Below are 17,796 nucleotides of genomic sequence, written 5' to 3' on the forward strand. Positions count from 1 at the left end.
GCCGATGGGAATGCCTGGGACCCGACAAGTCTCTGGCCCGTCGTGGCAGAGCGCGACGAAGCCCGCGCCCTGGGGAGGCCTCCTGCCACCGGGCACGTCGGGAAACGTGTCCCCCGTGCCTAGACGAAGAGGAGCGGGAAGCGACGAGCCGGGCCCTCGGCTCATCTTGCACTTAGGCTGCGCTACTGCAGCAGACAACGCCCCCGGAGCATCTCCTAATTTCCCTGTTCATTTACATAAAGGATTGAAAGATACAACAGCCTTTTAACGTGAAAGTTTGTAATGCAGCGAGTGGGGACAAAGAGACTGCAGATATTTACTTGAAACTAACCGTTTCTCCTTGAACCGACTGGCGGATATACACGTAATTCAAAAAATGATCAAATTGGTAATCATCATAATCCCTATCATCATCAAGTTTTTGCTGCTAAGTACAGTAAAAATCAGAATTTAGAGAGAAAGCTACAACTCTTAATCACGACAAATAACTTACTGTAATAAATAAAACTAATAAATATTCATCAGTATAAGTTAATATAAATAATGAAAAATAAGCGTTGATGTAAATGTAACTTACACATTTTGTAAATAGTTCTGTTTACTTTAGCTTAACCTGCCTAATAATGTTCACCAACAGTATTACAGTCACCGCAGCGCTGGCAGAAGCTCTTATGCTGCTCAGTTCGCTCCTGAAGCTGCCCTGGATTTCAGGCGCCCCAGTGGAAATTTTTAAATTTTGAAGAGTCTGTATTCCAGCGGTTCAATTATTCATGACTCTCGTCAAAGCACGAATAACACTCGCATAATGAAAAGCGCTCGGAAAGGGTGCGGCGCCGCGTATTCCAAGCATTGCTCGGCGGCGATCTTCCGAAAAACTTGCCGCTCCCGCTGAAGAACACCGCAGAGGGTGCGAGACCACTTCTTGGGTCTTGGTCTCACGTGCGATGAAAAGTATGATTTATTGATGACACGTATGGTCTGAAGAAGGTTCATTGTGAAGTAAGGAAGGAAGGAATCTGGCAGGAATTTGAAGTTCTCGTGTGAAAGTGTGACTAGAAGAAGTCAGTAGGTACATCTACATGTACGGAGTGTAGTATAAATACTGCGTAACACGCGGTAAAATGGGAACGGCTTCGGGCGTTTACGCTTTAAATACGCATGGATGCGTTTGTGTGTGTTGCACCCTATAGTGGAGGGGAGAATACGACACACACACACACACAGAGCATCCGTCAACAGTTCATCAGTAATGCAGACCTGTTGTGTTACCAACCGTGCAATTCATGGAATGAAAGACATGGAATTTAGTCCACCAGGAGGTCCTTGCTGCACAACAATAGACGGCAGAAAGGTCCTTCACCATGCAGCCTGTTCTAAGCGCCAACGTCAGTGTTGCTCAACGCTGCGCTCGCACCCCGGAGGGAATATGGTGGCAGTCTGCGTGTGAATGCACGTGTTTTTCATAACGCCTATGTGTTTCGCACATCCCCCGTTAGTGAGCGCGTACATGACTCGATGCATTCGCGCGTAACTCATCCAGCTCCTTCGGTAAGACGTTTCTAAACGCGCGGTACGTGCTCAGTCCATCCGGGCTCATCGCCACGGTCCAAAGTCCCCTCCGAGACTGATATGACCCCGGCGACCCTGTAGCTTCAAGTCATTCGAGGTTGCAGCAAAAAAAAAAACCCAGGAAATAGCAATCTTGCGCTCCACTAAGGCATAAACAAGCCAGGAATCTTATGGAAACAATTAGGAAGAGGCTGACAGTGTGTTAAAGAGCGCTATGAGACAAAGGACTGAGAACAGAACACAGACCCCCCCCCCACCACCACCACCTCCTCCCGTGTGCCTCCCTACTCCCCGAATCAGGCATCTGATACAGCTCGCAGCCCCTCAGGGCAGCTGGCCTGCTGCTGTCGTCCTTGACACGCGTTCAAAGTCCTCGACGTTTCAAAAAAGCTCATATTGAGCTTTTGCACTTCAGGTACATCGTTCCCCCCCGCGAGACGCGTGACGTGCCTCGCACCGCACTGAAGCAGCAGCGTCTGATTTTATTTTATTCCATTTTGTGTTGGTAGAAGTGTCATTTCCTTTTTTCATCTTTTTTTGTAAGATATCTTCTACTTTGGAGGGGGAGGAGTAGTCCTTAGCACTAAGTAGTTTTACAGAAGGAATTTTCACATATTTTTTGGAAGGCAGAATCTGCAACATGTACCACATGCTTCTCAGAAGGGGGGGGGCGCAGTGGGTTAAACGGGGTCCTGCTCTCCGGTGGGTGTGGGGTTCGACTCCCGCTTGGGGTGCCTTGCGGACTGGCATCCCGTCCTGGGTGTCCCCTCCCCCTCCGACCCTACGCCCTGTGTTGCCGGGTGGGCTCCGGTTCCCCGTGACCCCGTATAGGAGAACCGGTTCAGGCAATGTACTACTCAGAAGGGAAACTTGGAAAGTGTTTTAGTTACCAGTTTTCAGAGTTAAATAACACACCGCCCTGTGCTGTTTTTTTTTTTTTTATCTTGTGTCCGTCACCGAAATGATGAACGTGTTTTGAAAGAGCCTAAAGGCCTAAACGCTTCGACTCGCAGGCACGATTTATAGCGGTTTTTCCCTTTACAAATCCATACGATTCCCAAGACGGCCCATGGATTTAATTTTATCCGACTGCAGTTTTATTCGGGGGGAATTTGTCAAAAACAAGGCTAGTATTTTACGATTTCTGGAAACTGAAGTATACAACGTAATTAGCTCGTTAATATGCTGTTATGTTTGCTGCAACAGCGGACACTGTGTTGCGCAACCAGTTACAACTAAAATGAAAGTCTGAATTCACACACTGTGGGCTGTTTGCTAAAAAAGAAAAAAAAAAAAGGAATCCACCCAAAACAGATAATAGATCACCTGAGCAACGTTTAGCAATCAGAAAAAAAGATGAAGCTATTTTGGGCACAAATTGAGCATGATGGAATTTTATTGCTCCATAGAATATTTCCTATCCCGACATTGAGAAATTAAACACACAACACACACACACTTGCACAAGAAGGCAAAAGGAAGCTGTTTGGAGCAAATAGTGGATTGTGCGAGGATTTCTGCAGAGGATGCCAAAGACACACAAATAGGAAAAGGTCATATTCTCGGTCGCTTCTTCAGGTTACCACGCTTACGCTCCCATTGTGAAGTTTGCAAGTGAAGCGCTTGATACGCACCAGTTTGCCATCGTTTTGTAGTCCAGAGCGCTGCTGTTTGCTACGGGAAATAGTGTTAAACTGCCATTCCAGATCGTGACTTGAGCCTCATTCGACAATTCCCCTCGGTTTTTTTCCTTCCGTGTAAACAAATGACTTACAAATTTTGCTGCAGGGGGCAAATATGTGGGCAGCAGGTAAAGTGGTTAAGAACCTGAACAGCTTCCAGTTCAAATCCAACGAGAGAGATAAAGAGCAAATAGTATAGCAACTATGCAGGACCTTTTTACTTATGTATATACGTATATGTATATATATATATATATATATATATTATATAAAAATCTTTGTCTTTTTTTGTTGGTTTCTATTTTTTTCATTACTTCCAGCTGGGTTGGGATGGGCGAAAGGAGTGTTTAAAGAATATAATTACAGCGTATGCTTGTTAATTGAAAACTGCTCATAATACAACTAAATAAAAAAAAAATGTAATGTCAAACCAAGAAGAGGCTTTACTGTGCCCTCTTGACGCACTATAGTTAATCCGGTAATGTCCAACTTCATGGACGGCTGCAGTTCGTGCTGCATTGGCTAAAACATAACAGAAAAATACTTCATAAGCAAGCGCTGATTTGTCATATACTTGCAGCAATCAAAGAAATGATCGCGAAACATGCTGTACGTGCATAACGAATGACTTGGAGCCATTTTGGTGCTTCGCTGCGTTTTCAGTCGGTTGCGTCCTTGAAATATGGAAGGTAAAATGTGTTTTAAACAGACTATTAAAACAAGCAGGACGTCATACATCTGTATGAAACAGCAAGTACGGCGCTGAGAAGCTCCACTTCTGGTTACTTTTATTGTCATGTGTACGCAGCACCGTGAAATTCTTACTGCATGTGTCCCGCAGACTGATAAGCAATAATAAGCGAGTTTACATACTATCAAGCAACATATATGAGAAACAGCCATCAGGTCTCTTCACACAAGCTCAGTTGTGAAATCAGGAATGGATGCTCTCAGTCGAATACAAAGACTTGCTCACAGTAGTAGATACTTTAGGGTTACAGCTGCTGCCTTGAATCTGAAAGTCAGTGGTCTGACCCCCACCTCCAGCTGTAGTACCCTTGAGCAAGGTACTTTACCCTAAATTGCTCCACTAAAATACCCAGCTGTATAAATGGCTAAATAACTGTAGTTTCCTTTGGAGAAAAGCAATAGCACTTGGTTTAACATTGTAAGTGACTTTGGAGAAAGTGTCAGATAAATATGAACTGCTGGACAGGTACAGGTGTAAGGGGAGGTGGGGTAGCTCTTGAGCTGTAGCTGGGAACAAAGTGGTGAAATAACCATGGCCACAGTACTTCCTAGATTTCGATGAGGCTTGATGGAGGATCAGGCTGCCGGGGGTCACCGTCGGGTCTCAAAACACCCTGTGGGGGAAACGAGTTCGGAGCAAGACGTCTTCAGATCACACTCTTCCTCGGACGATGGTTCTCAGCAGGTTAATCCTACATTTGAGACAGAATCCCGGAAAACAACGGCTTGAACGACAGGAGGAGGGGCGGAGAAGAATCCTCTGCGGTCGGTTTTTAAATGCGCAGGACGAGGAGAATGTGCGTGTCACTTCGTAGAAGCACTCCGCCGTCGAAGCTGTGCGCTTGGTGAAAGATGTAATGAATTCCTGGAACCAAATGGGGCGTCACGTTTTCTTTTTCTTAACAGAAGTTGGCACTTTGTGCGTCCATTGATGATCTGGATGTACACTACATCCCCATACTGTGAATGGCTCCGCAAGTGTTTAGTTTACAGCTTTGGGGCTTTTAACACGGACGGCGAGCGTCAGCTGTTTGAGGTTTTAACGGTACCGTTGGTTTACTTAAGCCTCATCTTTTTCCTGTGCGAAGTGACGTCAAGTGGCTTTCGGGAAGACTAAATTAGGCTTTTTGTGTACATCACAGCCTGTCCTGTTTTCACACTGTATTCCCTGGATATATTTAGGAAACTCTGTCTCCAAAGGGAACGTGGGCAGGAGAGTCGTCGTTCTTCTTTATGCAAGAGCGCTTTTTCTTCCCTTAAAAGTCATTGTTTAAAATGTCGCAGCGTAGGTGTTTTCCCATAAAACGTTATTGATAGAACTGCAGGACAAGGAGACAGGGTTCCAGAAGTGTACGCTATAAATGATCCCTTCAGGCTGCCCTTGTGGCCGGAGGCCCCATCATGAACGTCGCTGTCGCCCTGGCAACGGTCCCATGTGACAGCACCGCGTTTGTGGTGGCAACTCGAATAAACGGAGGAGGCGGGGAGGGATATGCCCATCTTAAAGCTTTTCTTCCAAACAAAAGTTACATGACAGAGCCATAGAACGGGATGCGAAAATGGGCCCGTCTCGATTTTAGACAGGCCGACCTGGACCCCGACATTTGGGGGCATGCCACATGAGGTACTTTCAGCCTTTAAGAGCATGACGTGCTAGTGAGGAGGTAACAGGTGAGGTGGAGAGATCCTTTGTTCTCTGCAGATTTAAATCCGAGGTCATATTTTGCAGGATTACTATATTCCTGATGTCCTGAGCAGGATACATCAATGCATTGTCCCAGTGGGGTTGCGGCGAGCCGGAGCCTAACCCAGCAAAACAGGGCATAAGGCTGGAGGGGGAGGGGACACACCCAGGACGGACGCCAGTCCATCACAAGGCACCCGAAGCAGGATTTAACCCCAACCCACCGAAAAGACAAGCACAGGCCAAACCCACTGCGCCCACTGCACCACTGGGTCCCCTCTTGCCCGTAACTGCTTTTCTCTTTTCGGCTCACCATGGTCTGCAGCTTATCCCCAAAACCATGGATGGGATGGTATGAGATGGCAAGTGCACTGTAGGACAGTCACACATACTCATTCAGTCAGACCACGTAACAGGCAATTTAGAGTCAACAGTTCATTCTGAAACAAATGTTCTTGAAGTGTGAGAGGAAACCAGAGCACGCAAAGGGAACACAGGTGAGAACATGGAAGATTGAGCTGGATTTAAAATCAAGGAGAGGAGTCCCCGCCGCCTCACTGTGCACGCGTGTTAAATGGCATAGCTCCAGCAGAACATCTGGCTCTATAATCTTGTATATTTACATTAATTCATTTATCGGACACTTTCTTAAGTAATTAAAAATGTTAAGCAGTTTACAGTTATTTACCCATTGGTAAATCTTACCAAGTTGGTAGATTTGAAAGATTTGGAACATTTCGAGAAAGGTCCACAGTGACCCATGGAGTGCAGGAGGAAGTGCGGACGTTTGCGAACAGGCTGCAAAACCAATGGAAACTAAACCATGTTTTTGAGCTGCAGCTTTCCTTTGGTTGAATTTGCATGTATGATTTAAAAAAAAAAAAAATCCTAACAGTGGCAAAACAAAGCGGGACCTTTATGTAAATTCCCCGGTGCTGTTGATGGTCCCTTGTTCCTGTCCGCCACTGAGCCCCGGGGAGATAAGAGGTCAGAAGAGGTCAAATGATCCAGACCCCGGGCTCATCTCCAGATGCAAAAAAGAGGTAAATCATCTTCTTGGTGAAAACAGCTGGAACAAAGTCATGACGTGTGACACCGTCCTGCTGGCGGATTCCTCCTCCTTGGGCAGAGCGCTCTCTCACAGTGTTCACATTCATTGCCCCCCAACGCCCCTGTGTCATTGGGCGGGACCTCCAGACGGCCGCAGGGTCTTCAGCGCCTCGCCGATCGCCGGCCCCCCTTCCAGAAGCCTCGGACGGGGATCGCAGCGAGACGGCATTTGTTTTCTTTGGCCCAACGAAGAGTCTGTCGCACACCTCCTTGCTCACCCCACAACCGCACGTTCCCTATTTCTACGGTTTTGGGAAAGACAAAGTTGGAGAGGGAGGGCAAGAGAGATAGATTAGACTCTTTGCCTGCCAACCCACTGAATGAGGGAATCTTTACCTGTCTGAGAGAATGAAATTCAGTTTAATTCTAAGTATTTTATAAGCCACTCACCAGACTGACCTAGAGCGCTGAGCAAAGTTAGTGGAGCTGATACAGTGTTACAGAGTGTGATAAACACCAGTTTCATGTATAATTTGGAGACATAACAGATGTAATTAACAACACAGTAAACTAGCTGGTAGCCGGAAGAGAGGAAACAAAAAAACTCCCAACTACAAGGATAAAAATAATCCTCCAATTACCAGTGGGCATTTTAACATGAAAAGCAGGTTGTCTCCAGTGTTTTCCGCATACCGGGCACCTGCACTGCGTGCTGGGATGCGGGTTTGATCTCTAGGTGGAGTTTGCATGTTCTCCCTGTGTTTGTTTCCTCCAAGCGCTCAGCTTTTCTTCCACAATCCAGTATTTATACTATCACCCTTCACACACACACACACCTTCTGAAACCGCTTGTCTCAAGCAGGGTCGCGGCCAAACCAGAGCCTAACCCGGCAACGGAGGGCGCAAGGCTAGAGGAGGAGGGGACACACCCAGGACGGGACACCAGTCCATCGCAGGGCACCCCAAGCGGGACTCGAACCCCAGGCCCACCAGAGAGCAGGACCCAGTCAAACCCACTGCATATTACCCTCATGTTTTAGCAATTACACTTATTTTGAAATAACAGGGCTTTGTTGGAAATCTTCAAGAAGTTAAATGATTTGTCAGGTAGAAAGAGGTTTAAAGGTCCTAAGATGATGTTGGCAACATTTTTTAGTCAATCATTTTGGCTGTGAGCACAAACACTTAGGATTCTCATCGCTGTAACACACGTTTTCTCACCCGGTTCGGATCGAAGCCCGTGGGACGGACCCTAGACGTGCGCCGAATGACTGAATTTGAGGTCCCGCAGAGCCGGTGCTGACCACTGCAGGTGTTTCCACAGTGACCCTAGGAGTTCTGACCCTACATAGATGCACGAATTTCACTAATCCATGTGGTGTTGCAGAGCCCCCCCCCTTCCTCACCCTCTTTCCTTGAGGCTTGGTGGGGGTGTGTTGATGTTAATCCCTTTTGCCCCCCAGGACCAAATGGGCACTGGTGCCGCAGCCGGTCCTTCTACAACACGCCCAGTGTTTCTGATGTCTGAGAGTGGTGGTGCGGTGGCACGGACGGCGAATGTGAGAGCCAGCAGTTGGGCCCCTGGCTCGGCCCTCCTCCGGCCCCCGGTGCCGTGAAAGCAGACTTTTGTGCAAGTCGGACGCCGCGCTGTTTCTCCTGGCCTTCCGTTAGCAAACACAGATGGGTCACTATGTGGTGCCCCCGTGCGCTGGCCTGTGGTACGCAGCTCAGGGCAACGGCCCAACGAGTACGAGTGTGCTCCCTTAAGGGGGGGAGCAAGAGCTTTGCTCCTAAAAGCTGATAATCACGTTAAGCGTTGAGTATCAGGTGGCTGTAAAACCAACAAGCCACGTCCCAGATGTAAAAACCAGGCCTGGTTTCATCTGCACTGCCCTCCAGGTAACTTGTGTTTCCCTAAGTTGTTGGTTTAAACACGAGAAAAAAAAAAAATCCAAATGTGTCTAGTTAAGACTTCATAAAACAAGACCTTGATTCAGGGCAAAAAAGTAATTATAAGGACAAAGAATAATAAATCTGGAAAAAGAAAAGCCTTTAAAAAATCAGACGGTGTTCACTTTTCAAAGAATGGATTTTCGGAAATGCGCTTAAAATCTGCATGAAGCAAAAAGCTACAGTGTGTGTAGTATCTCAAACAGACTCAGTTAAAATAATTCAATGTAACACACAGAAAGTCCTCACCACATACTATTATCACCACCATACCACATAAATGTTATCACAGACATAAATGGAATGGGTATTGATCTGTAAATGGCACCCAGTGACCCCAACGTGTCCGGATGTTCTTTCCAGGAAGTGATCAATAGGTAGTAACCTTCGTAACCTTCCCGAAATGTAACGGTACGGGGATGTTTATGGAACGGAGTGAAGCACGTGTGTATTTCAGGGGCAAAGTTGCATACCTGTCTGAAAGGGCAACAAGCTCAGGATCTGAACTTGCGCCCTTTCCATCACAAACCCAATTAGACCCCCACGCAACAAAGGGTGCTGTACTCATTTGAAAACACCCGCTTTTAAAGGTTGCCAATATTATAAGAGCGTTATTTGGCAGTGGGGGCATGTTGGTGGAGCGGGTTTGGCGGGTCCTGCTCTCCGGGGGGTCTGGGGTTCGAGTCCTGCTTGGGGTGCCTTGTGATGGACTGGCATCCCCTCCTGGGTGTGTCCCCTCCCCTCTAACCTTGTGCCCTGTGTTGCCGGGTGAGGCTCTGGTTTGCCGTGACCCCACTCAGGACAAGTGGTTTCAGCCTGTGTGTGTGTGTGTGTGTGTGTGTGTGTGTGTGTGTGTGTGTGTGTGTGTGTGTGTGTGTGTGTGTGTGTGTTATTTGCCAACACAATGCTCATGGAGGGGACTTACCAGAACAGTGTGGGGCCTCCAGCTGTCACATGTCTGTAGGTCTTGGAGGCCTTATGAATCATGGGAACTTGTGAGTTCATTCGTTAACTGTCATAGGATGAAGAGGCTTTCGAATGTGTGTGATGTTGTAAACAGTGTTACAGTCAGCATAGAAAAATACCCCCCAACTCATTCATTCCTTCAGCACATTCTTTTTCCTAAGTAACTTGTAAATACTTAAATACAGCTGAGTAATTTTTACTAGTGCATTTGAAGGAACGTACCATGCTCACAGTTAGTATAGCATTAGGTGGGATTCAAACCCCTGACCTACAGAACCAACTGCCCACCCCCCAACCTGCCAGCTGTGTAGTGGTTAGAGTTGCTGCCTTTGGACCCAAAAGGTTGCAGGTTTGAATCTCATCTCCAGCTGTAGTACCCTTGAGCAAGGTACTTACACTCAATGGCTTCAGTAAAATTACCCAGCTGTATAGACACAGGTAAATAACTGTAGGTAGATTAATGTTGTAAGTTGCTTTGGAGAAAAGTGTCCTTGCAAACTTCCATGATTCCCTGACATATCATAAAAGGCAGCTCACCTGGTAGCCAGCCATGCTATGTGCTTATTAATTTGTTTGCCATGCGGACACACGTATCCTGGGTAACTGAAGCTTTATTATACATATATACACATATTTGGATAAACTTTTATCCAGCTACTCATGTGATGTACATTGGATTATATGGTGGAAAGTACTAACTGTACTTTAGAATCACGCGTCTGCATCTAAGTCTCTCTTTTTGCTAATGTCTTGCACACATTGTATTTTCTATGAGGTGTAAGTCACATGGGGGCACAAGGGCGTGGTGGTGCAGCAGGCTTGACCGGGTCCTGGTCTCTGGCGGGTCTGGGGTTCGAGTCCCTTTTGGGGTGACTGGCGTCTTTCCCTGGGTGTGTCCCGTGCCCCTCTAGCCTTACACCCTATGTTGCCAAGTTAGGCTCCAGTTTGCTGGGACAAGCAGGTTCGGAGCGTGTGGGTGTGTATGTTGCTTTGAAAAAAAGCATCTGCTAAGTGAATATGTACATTTATTTATTGAGCAGACACTTTACTCCAAAGCAACTTACAACAGATACTATGTAGTGTTATGAGCCCACACACTTTATTCACCGCAGTGACTTACACTGCTAGATACACTACTTACACATCATACATCAGTGGAACACACTCTCTGTGTGTCAGTCACACACTATGGGGAAACCTGAACAGCATGTCTTTGGACTGTGGGAGGAAACCAGAGCACGCAGAGGAAACCCACACAGACACAGGCAGAACATGCAAACTCCACACAGACTGAGCAGGGACTGAACCTATGTCTTCTCGCACCAACCGAGTGCTGTGAGACAGCAGCGCTGCTCGCTGTGCCACCATGCCGCCCCAGCGCATATCCACCGTACTGAATTTATTCAGCTGGGTCTGATTAAAGCATGTTATTTAAAGTACCGCAGATGGGCGCAACAGCAACGCGACTCGTCTCATTTTGGGAATCCGTACGGCCCCTCGCAACCAACATGATGGCAACCGGCGATGGCAGCGGGACTTTGCTGTACATCCCTTGTGGTTTGCAGTCGCTGAAGCTGCGCTCACCATCAGCGCAGGATTGCTGGGTCAGTAGCGAGGGTCCGGTCCAAGCGCGATGGCAACCACTGACCTGTGGTTGAAGTGACTGGGAATCACTGCCGCATGGACAGGCCGAACATCGACCGGTTGTGTTCTGAGAATATGGCTGCGGCGCCACGCGTGACCGCGCGCCCTCGGCAGGGACCGCATCTGGGTGTGTCCCCTCCCCCTCCAGCCTTACGCCCTGAGTTGCCGGGTTAGGCTCCGGTTCCCCGTGACCCCGTATGGGACAAGCGGTTCTGAAAATGTGTGTGTGTGTGTGTGCACTGGGACAACTCAAGCCCTGATGTTCTTTCAACCATGATGCAGCCATGAAACTAAGTTTTATGTCTCTGTTCCATGAGAGATGGTCGGGAGGCGAGCTCACGCAGATGTCAAGTACACCTGGTCCTGGGTGTGATTTTTGGTCTCAAACTCGTATTATAATCATTTTTCTTATTATTCTGACACATTTTTCTTCCTTTCTAAACTGCTTAATGCTCAGTTTTACGAACCTGTGGTAAATGACATCTGTAGTAATTTCGGTTACTTAGCCGTAAACCAGCTGCCAGTTTTCAGCGCTATTTTGAAAAGTATTTACATTACGACCCTTCATGCAAATAAACGTTAATTTTAAAATATATATTTTCGCTACATTTATTTATTTAACAGACACATTTCCAAAGCGACTTTTAATGAACACTATGTAGTATTTAACTGACACCTTGTCACCCAAGATCACTCACGCCAGTAGATACATTAGAGTAAGTCACTCATCTACACACACACACAATGTATACAGAACATATAGAACACCACATAGACTGAATTGAGATCGAACCCACATTCCCTCGCACCACCAGACACTGTGACATCATGTTGCCCCCATTAATGTCACCAATGAAGGAAAACTGCCATGTTATGATAACTAATGTTAACAATTTCCATTAAAAATGTAATTACCGCAGTGCATTAGGTTTCAGCTTTCTACAGCCAGATGGTGACAGTCAATTTTTAAATAACTTTCTACAGCAACCCAAAATTACACTCTCGTTTTGTTAACATTTGTTAAAGTGGTTGTCATAGTTACAAATGAGGTTTAAAGTGTGATTCCTCCATGACGAAGGCTGAAGATGAAGACAAGATGAGTTGATCTTTTATGTTTAATACCTTAAAAATGTCATTGTTTTCTCTGTAACCCCTTTAGCACCATTGGCTCTCATCACTGTAACAGGACCTTACTGGAAATCTTCAGGAAGTTACAATAAAACAGAAAAGTTCTATTTTTATTCTCCCTTAAAGGGCCCAAGATGAACTTTGGCAACACGCTGAATCATCACAACTGGGAGCAGAAACGCTCAGGATTCTCATCGCCGTAACAGATTCTCATCGTCTCACCTGGATGGGTTTGAAGCCCGTGGGACGGACCTGTAATCGGCGATCCGGAGGTTCCTGAACCACAGCATCCTCCAGCCTCTCATTATTTTGAACGGTGATTACTCGAGATGTCCCTCAAAGACCGCTCGGCCCATGAGCACGTGCCTCGGCTCACACCTCTCAAACAGAACCTCTCCGAGGTCAAAGGGAGCATACGCCAGCATCCTTCAGGGGTCTGGCAAGGGACAGGGACACAATCTCTCTGTCTCCTCTGGATCATTTCCAGATGGTAAACATGAAGGTAAGGAATTAAAAAAAATCAAACTGCGTGAATCTGTAAGAGACGTACCGTTCACTCTGTTGTGCCTGTTCAAGGCACCTTACGCTCTTTGGTTTGTAGAAAACGCTACAACGTTGTTATTATTTATTGACGTTATTATTAAAAGCCACGCAGCAGAAAGCTGTCATGTGCAACACGACTGCGCTGCGTCCAAAAACCGCCCGTCTGCTCTGCTGCAGGTGAGGGGTGGGCGGCACATCCGCCTTTGAAACATACCAGATGTTTGATGGATTTGACTCCATAAAAAGGCTTTTAGACTCATGCCAAGCAGGGCCACGGAGGGAGAGCGGAGCGCCTCTGTGTTCCACCGCACTCAAAGTTCTCACGGGCCACTTGCGATGACCCCCAGACCCATCGGCAGAGACTTTCCGATCCAAATGCCACATGAATTAGTACGCATCATTAGGCCACGTTCTATTTCTGGTTTTTTAAAAAAGAAAAGATATTCTTAACTTCACTGAAAATATTTCAACTATTTGTACAAGTCTAAATTAAACCTTGTAAATTACCAGTCGATTTGTCATCTGGCGGCAGGTTCATTTCAGATTTTACCGAAAGGGATGAAGCAGAGGTTTTGTTCACAGTCAATGTGGGTGCCCCCCCCCCCCCCCCCCCCAACTGTTCTAGCACGTTCTTTCCCCATTATTTGCATATAACCTCACTGAAAAATACTGATTGAATTTTTTGCCCCTCCCCCCCACCCCAATACAGGTAGACCCTGACTTTAAGTATATGGGACTTATGAGAACCTGTATTTACCACAGTCCTCCCAAAAACCTCATGATTTCCGAGTGCAGTCCACCGCGCGGTTAAGGGCCCCCTTCAAGACAAGGGCCCCTGGCGTGACGGAGATAATCCCGGCATATCATCCGACACCCCCCGCAGCGCGCATTGGGTAGTTAGTGCGCAACGCCGCGCCGCTCCTGTTTGCATAGTCGGTGTGCGCCGGACGAAAGTAGGTTACCCGCGCGCGCACGGGCACTTCCACATCCAAAGCGCGCTCCCGTCTGCTTCGTCGTTTCATCCCCATAACCGGCGGGAGCTCGGGATCCGTCCTCCGCCGCAGGTTGATTCGGGATTGCCTCGTCCCGTTCGGGAAAGAGGGAAAGAAGATGCAGAGGCGCGCGAGGAGAGCGCGCGCGGGGACCGGAGGAGTCCCCGCATCACATGTCCTTCTGGAGGGATAAAGGGAACCGAGATCGGTCGTCGTGAAAATGGCCAAAAGGAGGCGAAGCGCGCGCTGCCCGTGAAACTTTCGTCCTTTCGTTGCTTTTATGGATTTTTTTTCTTTTTTTTTTTTTTTTTTTTTTTTTAATATGCCTATAGCGGCGGATGTTTCGTGCATCCGTGACCGATTATTCTCGCACCCAGGAGGTGCTGTGGAAGAATGAACAGACTTTTGTTAATGCGCGCGCCGCGGCAGCGTTAACCCTTTGCAGGATGGCGACGGCCGGAGCCACTGACGCAGCGACCGCCCCCCGTGAAAAAGGGCCCGGGCTCGCGGAGCGCAACGGGTACGTGAGGACGCCCGTGGATGTGATCGCTGTGTCCGCGCACTCGGGCGCCGGCGGGGGGGCGACGCTGCTGCAGTCGTGCGGAGCGCGGGGCTGCGACCGGCGGCTGTCCTGGGCTGGGTGCGCGCTGTCGCTCTCGGTGCTGCTCGCGCTGCTGGCGCGGTGCGCGGACGGGGACGGGGACGGGGAGGAGGCGCGGGGACGCGCTCCCGCTCCTCTGCTCTCCTCTCTACTCACCTTCCTGAGTGCCTTCTTCTGGGTGGGCCTCTACCTGCTCCGCCGGGGGGTCCACCTGGGCGCCGCGCTCCTCCTGCTCACCGCGAGCCACCTGGCCGAGGCGGCGGCGCTCGCGCTGCTCCGGGGCTCCGACGGCGCGCTCCAGACGCTCCCGGCCGCCCTCCTGCTGCTCGCGTGCCTCGCTGGCGGGACGCGCATGCTGCTGAGGCTGGAGCGCGGCGTGTGCGTGCTCGTCCTCGTCAGCGCGGTGCGCACGGGAGCGCTCCTCTCGCTCGGCCCCGCGGGCTCTTTCTGGGGACCCCACCTGGCGTACCTGGTGGCCGCGCTGGGCTTCGTGCTGGCGCGGCATGCGGAGCGCCTGCTGCCGGAGCCGCGCGCACACCTCCGGGAGGGCTGCAGCGCCGTGAGCGCGCACAGGGACCCGAGCCCCGCGTTTGGGGCGCGCAGGAGGAGGTCCGGCTCCGTGGTGTCCTCGGACATGGCCGAGCGAGCGTCCGGCGGCCGGACGCAGAGGAGGACCTCGCTGCCGTGCCTTCAGCGGGACCATCAGGTGCGTCATCCTCATCATCATCCTCCTCATCATTTTTTTTACATTTACATCATGTATTTATTTAGCTGACGCTTTTCTCCAGCCATTTGCAGTGTTAAACTAAAGTACTTACAACTGTTTACCCATAGGTGCTCCGTTCGAATCTCAAGGCATGATTTACCCTGAACTGATAGGGTCAACAAAGCCATGCTGTGTAAATGGGTAAATCATTATAAGTCTGCCTAATGAATCACTTTGCAAGGTGTAAGACGAATAAAGGTCAATAACAACAGCAATAAAAGGGAATTGAATCATGGTGCGATGTAACAAATTAACTGTGCCTGGATGGAATCACACGTCCGCATCTGATCCTCTTTTCTGCTGATGGATGCGATGCACTCATTGTAGTATTGTTCTGTGAGATCATGTACCTCGCTTTGGAGAAAAGCGTCTGGGAAATGAATAAATGAATAAATGTAATAGTAATAATAAGAAGAAATAGATGCATACTAGCAGTAGTGACGATAGATAGGGTGCATTTTGTTGCCCTGGATCATGTGTGTTCTGGACTCTACTGGCATTTATACAATAATTATGAACACTTCACTTTGCTGGCCCATTGGAGCGCTGTGAAAAAGCCCGGGTATCATTTCTGTTTACTTTTCAAGAGTCGTCTCGATGGAGCTCTTCTCCGCAGCTATTAGTGTGGCGGAAAATCTTTACCTTAAGTTTCTGAATGTGAGATCTGCAGCGATAACCGTGCCCAGGTCAGCGGACGGTAGTTTGATCCAAACCCAGATAATTATACTATGGCAATATTTCCGATGACATGCTTTTCTGGATTCACATATATGTATTCGTAATTGGTACTTGCTTGTTTTCCCAACTCATAAAGCACATAATAGTTACAAACACATATCTGTGAATTTGGAGTACTCTTTTGCATGAAACGAAATTTGTTCTAGTTGTTGGACTTATTGAATGTTGCCCTTATTCCCTTTCACAAGGAATGCTGCGTGTGTAAAGTGGTCATTTTCTACTTTCCTGTGGCTTCCCAAAAAGCCCTCTCTGAAGTCGTATCTGGATGTGGTTAGAGGGCAAACATTACTGCACGTACAAGTTGAACGTATTAGAAATAAATCTGTGCACCGCATGCTCGAAACAAATCCCCACTGCTGGCATCTCGGTGGCAAACAGACTGTGGATCATCAGTGATTTTTATGCAACTGTTTGGTTATTTTTTATTATTTTGTGGGGGATGTGGTGGCGCAGCAGGTTTAGCTGGGGCCTGCTCTGTGGTGGGGCTGGGGTTCGAGCCCTGCTTGGGGTGCCTTGTGGTGGACTGGCGTCTCATCCTGGGTGTGTCCCCTCCCCCTCCAGCCTCGCACCCTGTGTTACTGGGTTAGGCTCCGCTTTTGCCGCAACCCTGCTCGGGACAAGCGGTTGTAGATATTGTGTGTGTGTTTTGGTTTTGCCAGGTCGGCGGTCATGGACGGTCCTCCTGAAGCAACTTATGCAATATCAGATCTGTGCACAACTTTGTGTGCATATATTCTTTACTGGAATCTGTTGGTTGGACTTGTAAGCTGTTCTGCACAAAGACACGGAATGATGAACGTTGTTGTCACAAAGCATTTTAGAGCCGGAGGAGAGACTTACATGTGTGCCATCAGGTGAAGACTCTACTGTAAATTATTGCGTTGTCTTTATATATTAAGGCCTTTGGTGTCTTATATCCAGGCAGATGAGTACATAGCAGCCAACTTTGAATTGTCAGTGATTTCCTTTAAAAAATGCATGGTTCATCATTAAAAAAGGGGGGGGGGGGCCAAACTGTCTTTGCTCTGAACCCTTAATGGATGTTACAGAACAGCGGCCTCTAGTGGTCAAAGGCGCAGTACAGTCATTGACTGAATCTGGGATTCGACCTCATTGTGGATCTTTTCTAAAGCTTGTAGTCTGGCTGAGCTTTGTTGCTCTAAAGGTGGTTAACATGCATATGGGTTCTTTCTAATAATTAATTTCATTACCGTTGTGGGCGATGAGTCATGCTGAGAGGAGTATATAAGAAAATCGCAGTTGAATGTGTCGACAGTCCTCTGCTTCTTTCATGAAATGTGTTTTTGCCCTCCTACGTGGAGTCAAAGACAAAGTAAAAGCGACTGTTTAATTTATTTTTGTGTAAAGGATAGTTAGTATTTGTCGTACTGTAGTACCGTCACGTATTGGTGTGGTGCTTCCCTGTGGGTCGAGTCCATAAGTCACCCTCTCAGCTGTACGAGATGGAGATTTTTTTAACAGTGTGATACAGTACATGTTTGAGTAGATTTAAGAAAGAGAGGAAGCGTTAATTTCTGATCGGTTACTTAGTTAGTGTAATCGGTGGCAGCAGGTGGCATAGTGATTAGTGCTGTAGCCTTTCTCTTGAAAGGTTTGACCCCCCCCGCCCTTGATCAAGATACTTATCCTGAATTGATCCAGTAAAAATTACCCATCTCTATAAATGGGTAAAGCAGTGGAAGTTGCTATGGAGAAAAGTGTAAGGAGAATAA

At 47.9% G+C, this 17,796-nt stretch overlaps 1 protein-coding gene across 2 annotated transcripts in view; it reads left to right on the forward strand.

The window, feature by feature from the left end:
• The first annotated feature begins 13,687 nt into the window (after positions 1-13,687).
• The window catches only part of LOC108931430 (cGMP-inhibited 3',5'-cyclic phosphodiesterase A-like), a 62,677-nt gene continuing 58,568 nt past the window's right edge, over positions 13,688-17,796 (forward strand). For both annotated transcript variants that reach the window (XM_029249713.1, XM_029249714.1), the window contains exon 1: positions 13,688-15,265. In XM_029249713.1, coding sequence (XP_029105546.1) covers positions 14,297-15,265 — 969 coding nt within the window. In that variant the 5' untranslated portion in view covers positions 13,688-14,296. The remainder of the gene's footprint in view (positions 15,266-17,796) is intronic.

Source organism: Scleropages formosus, chromosome 2 (genome assembly GCF_900964775.1).
Source record: "Scleropages formosus chromosome 2, fSclFor1.1, whole genome shotgun sequence".
NCBI classification, from domain to species: Eukaryota; Metazoa; Chordata; class Actinopteri; order Osteoglossiformes; family Osteoglossidae; genus Scleropages; species Scleropages formosus.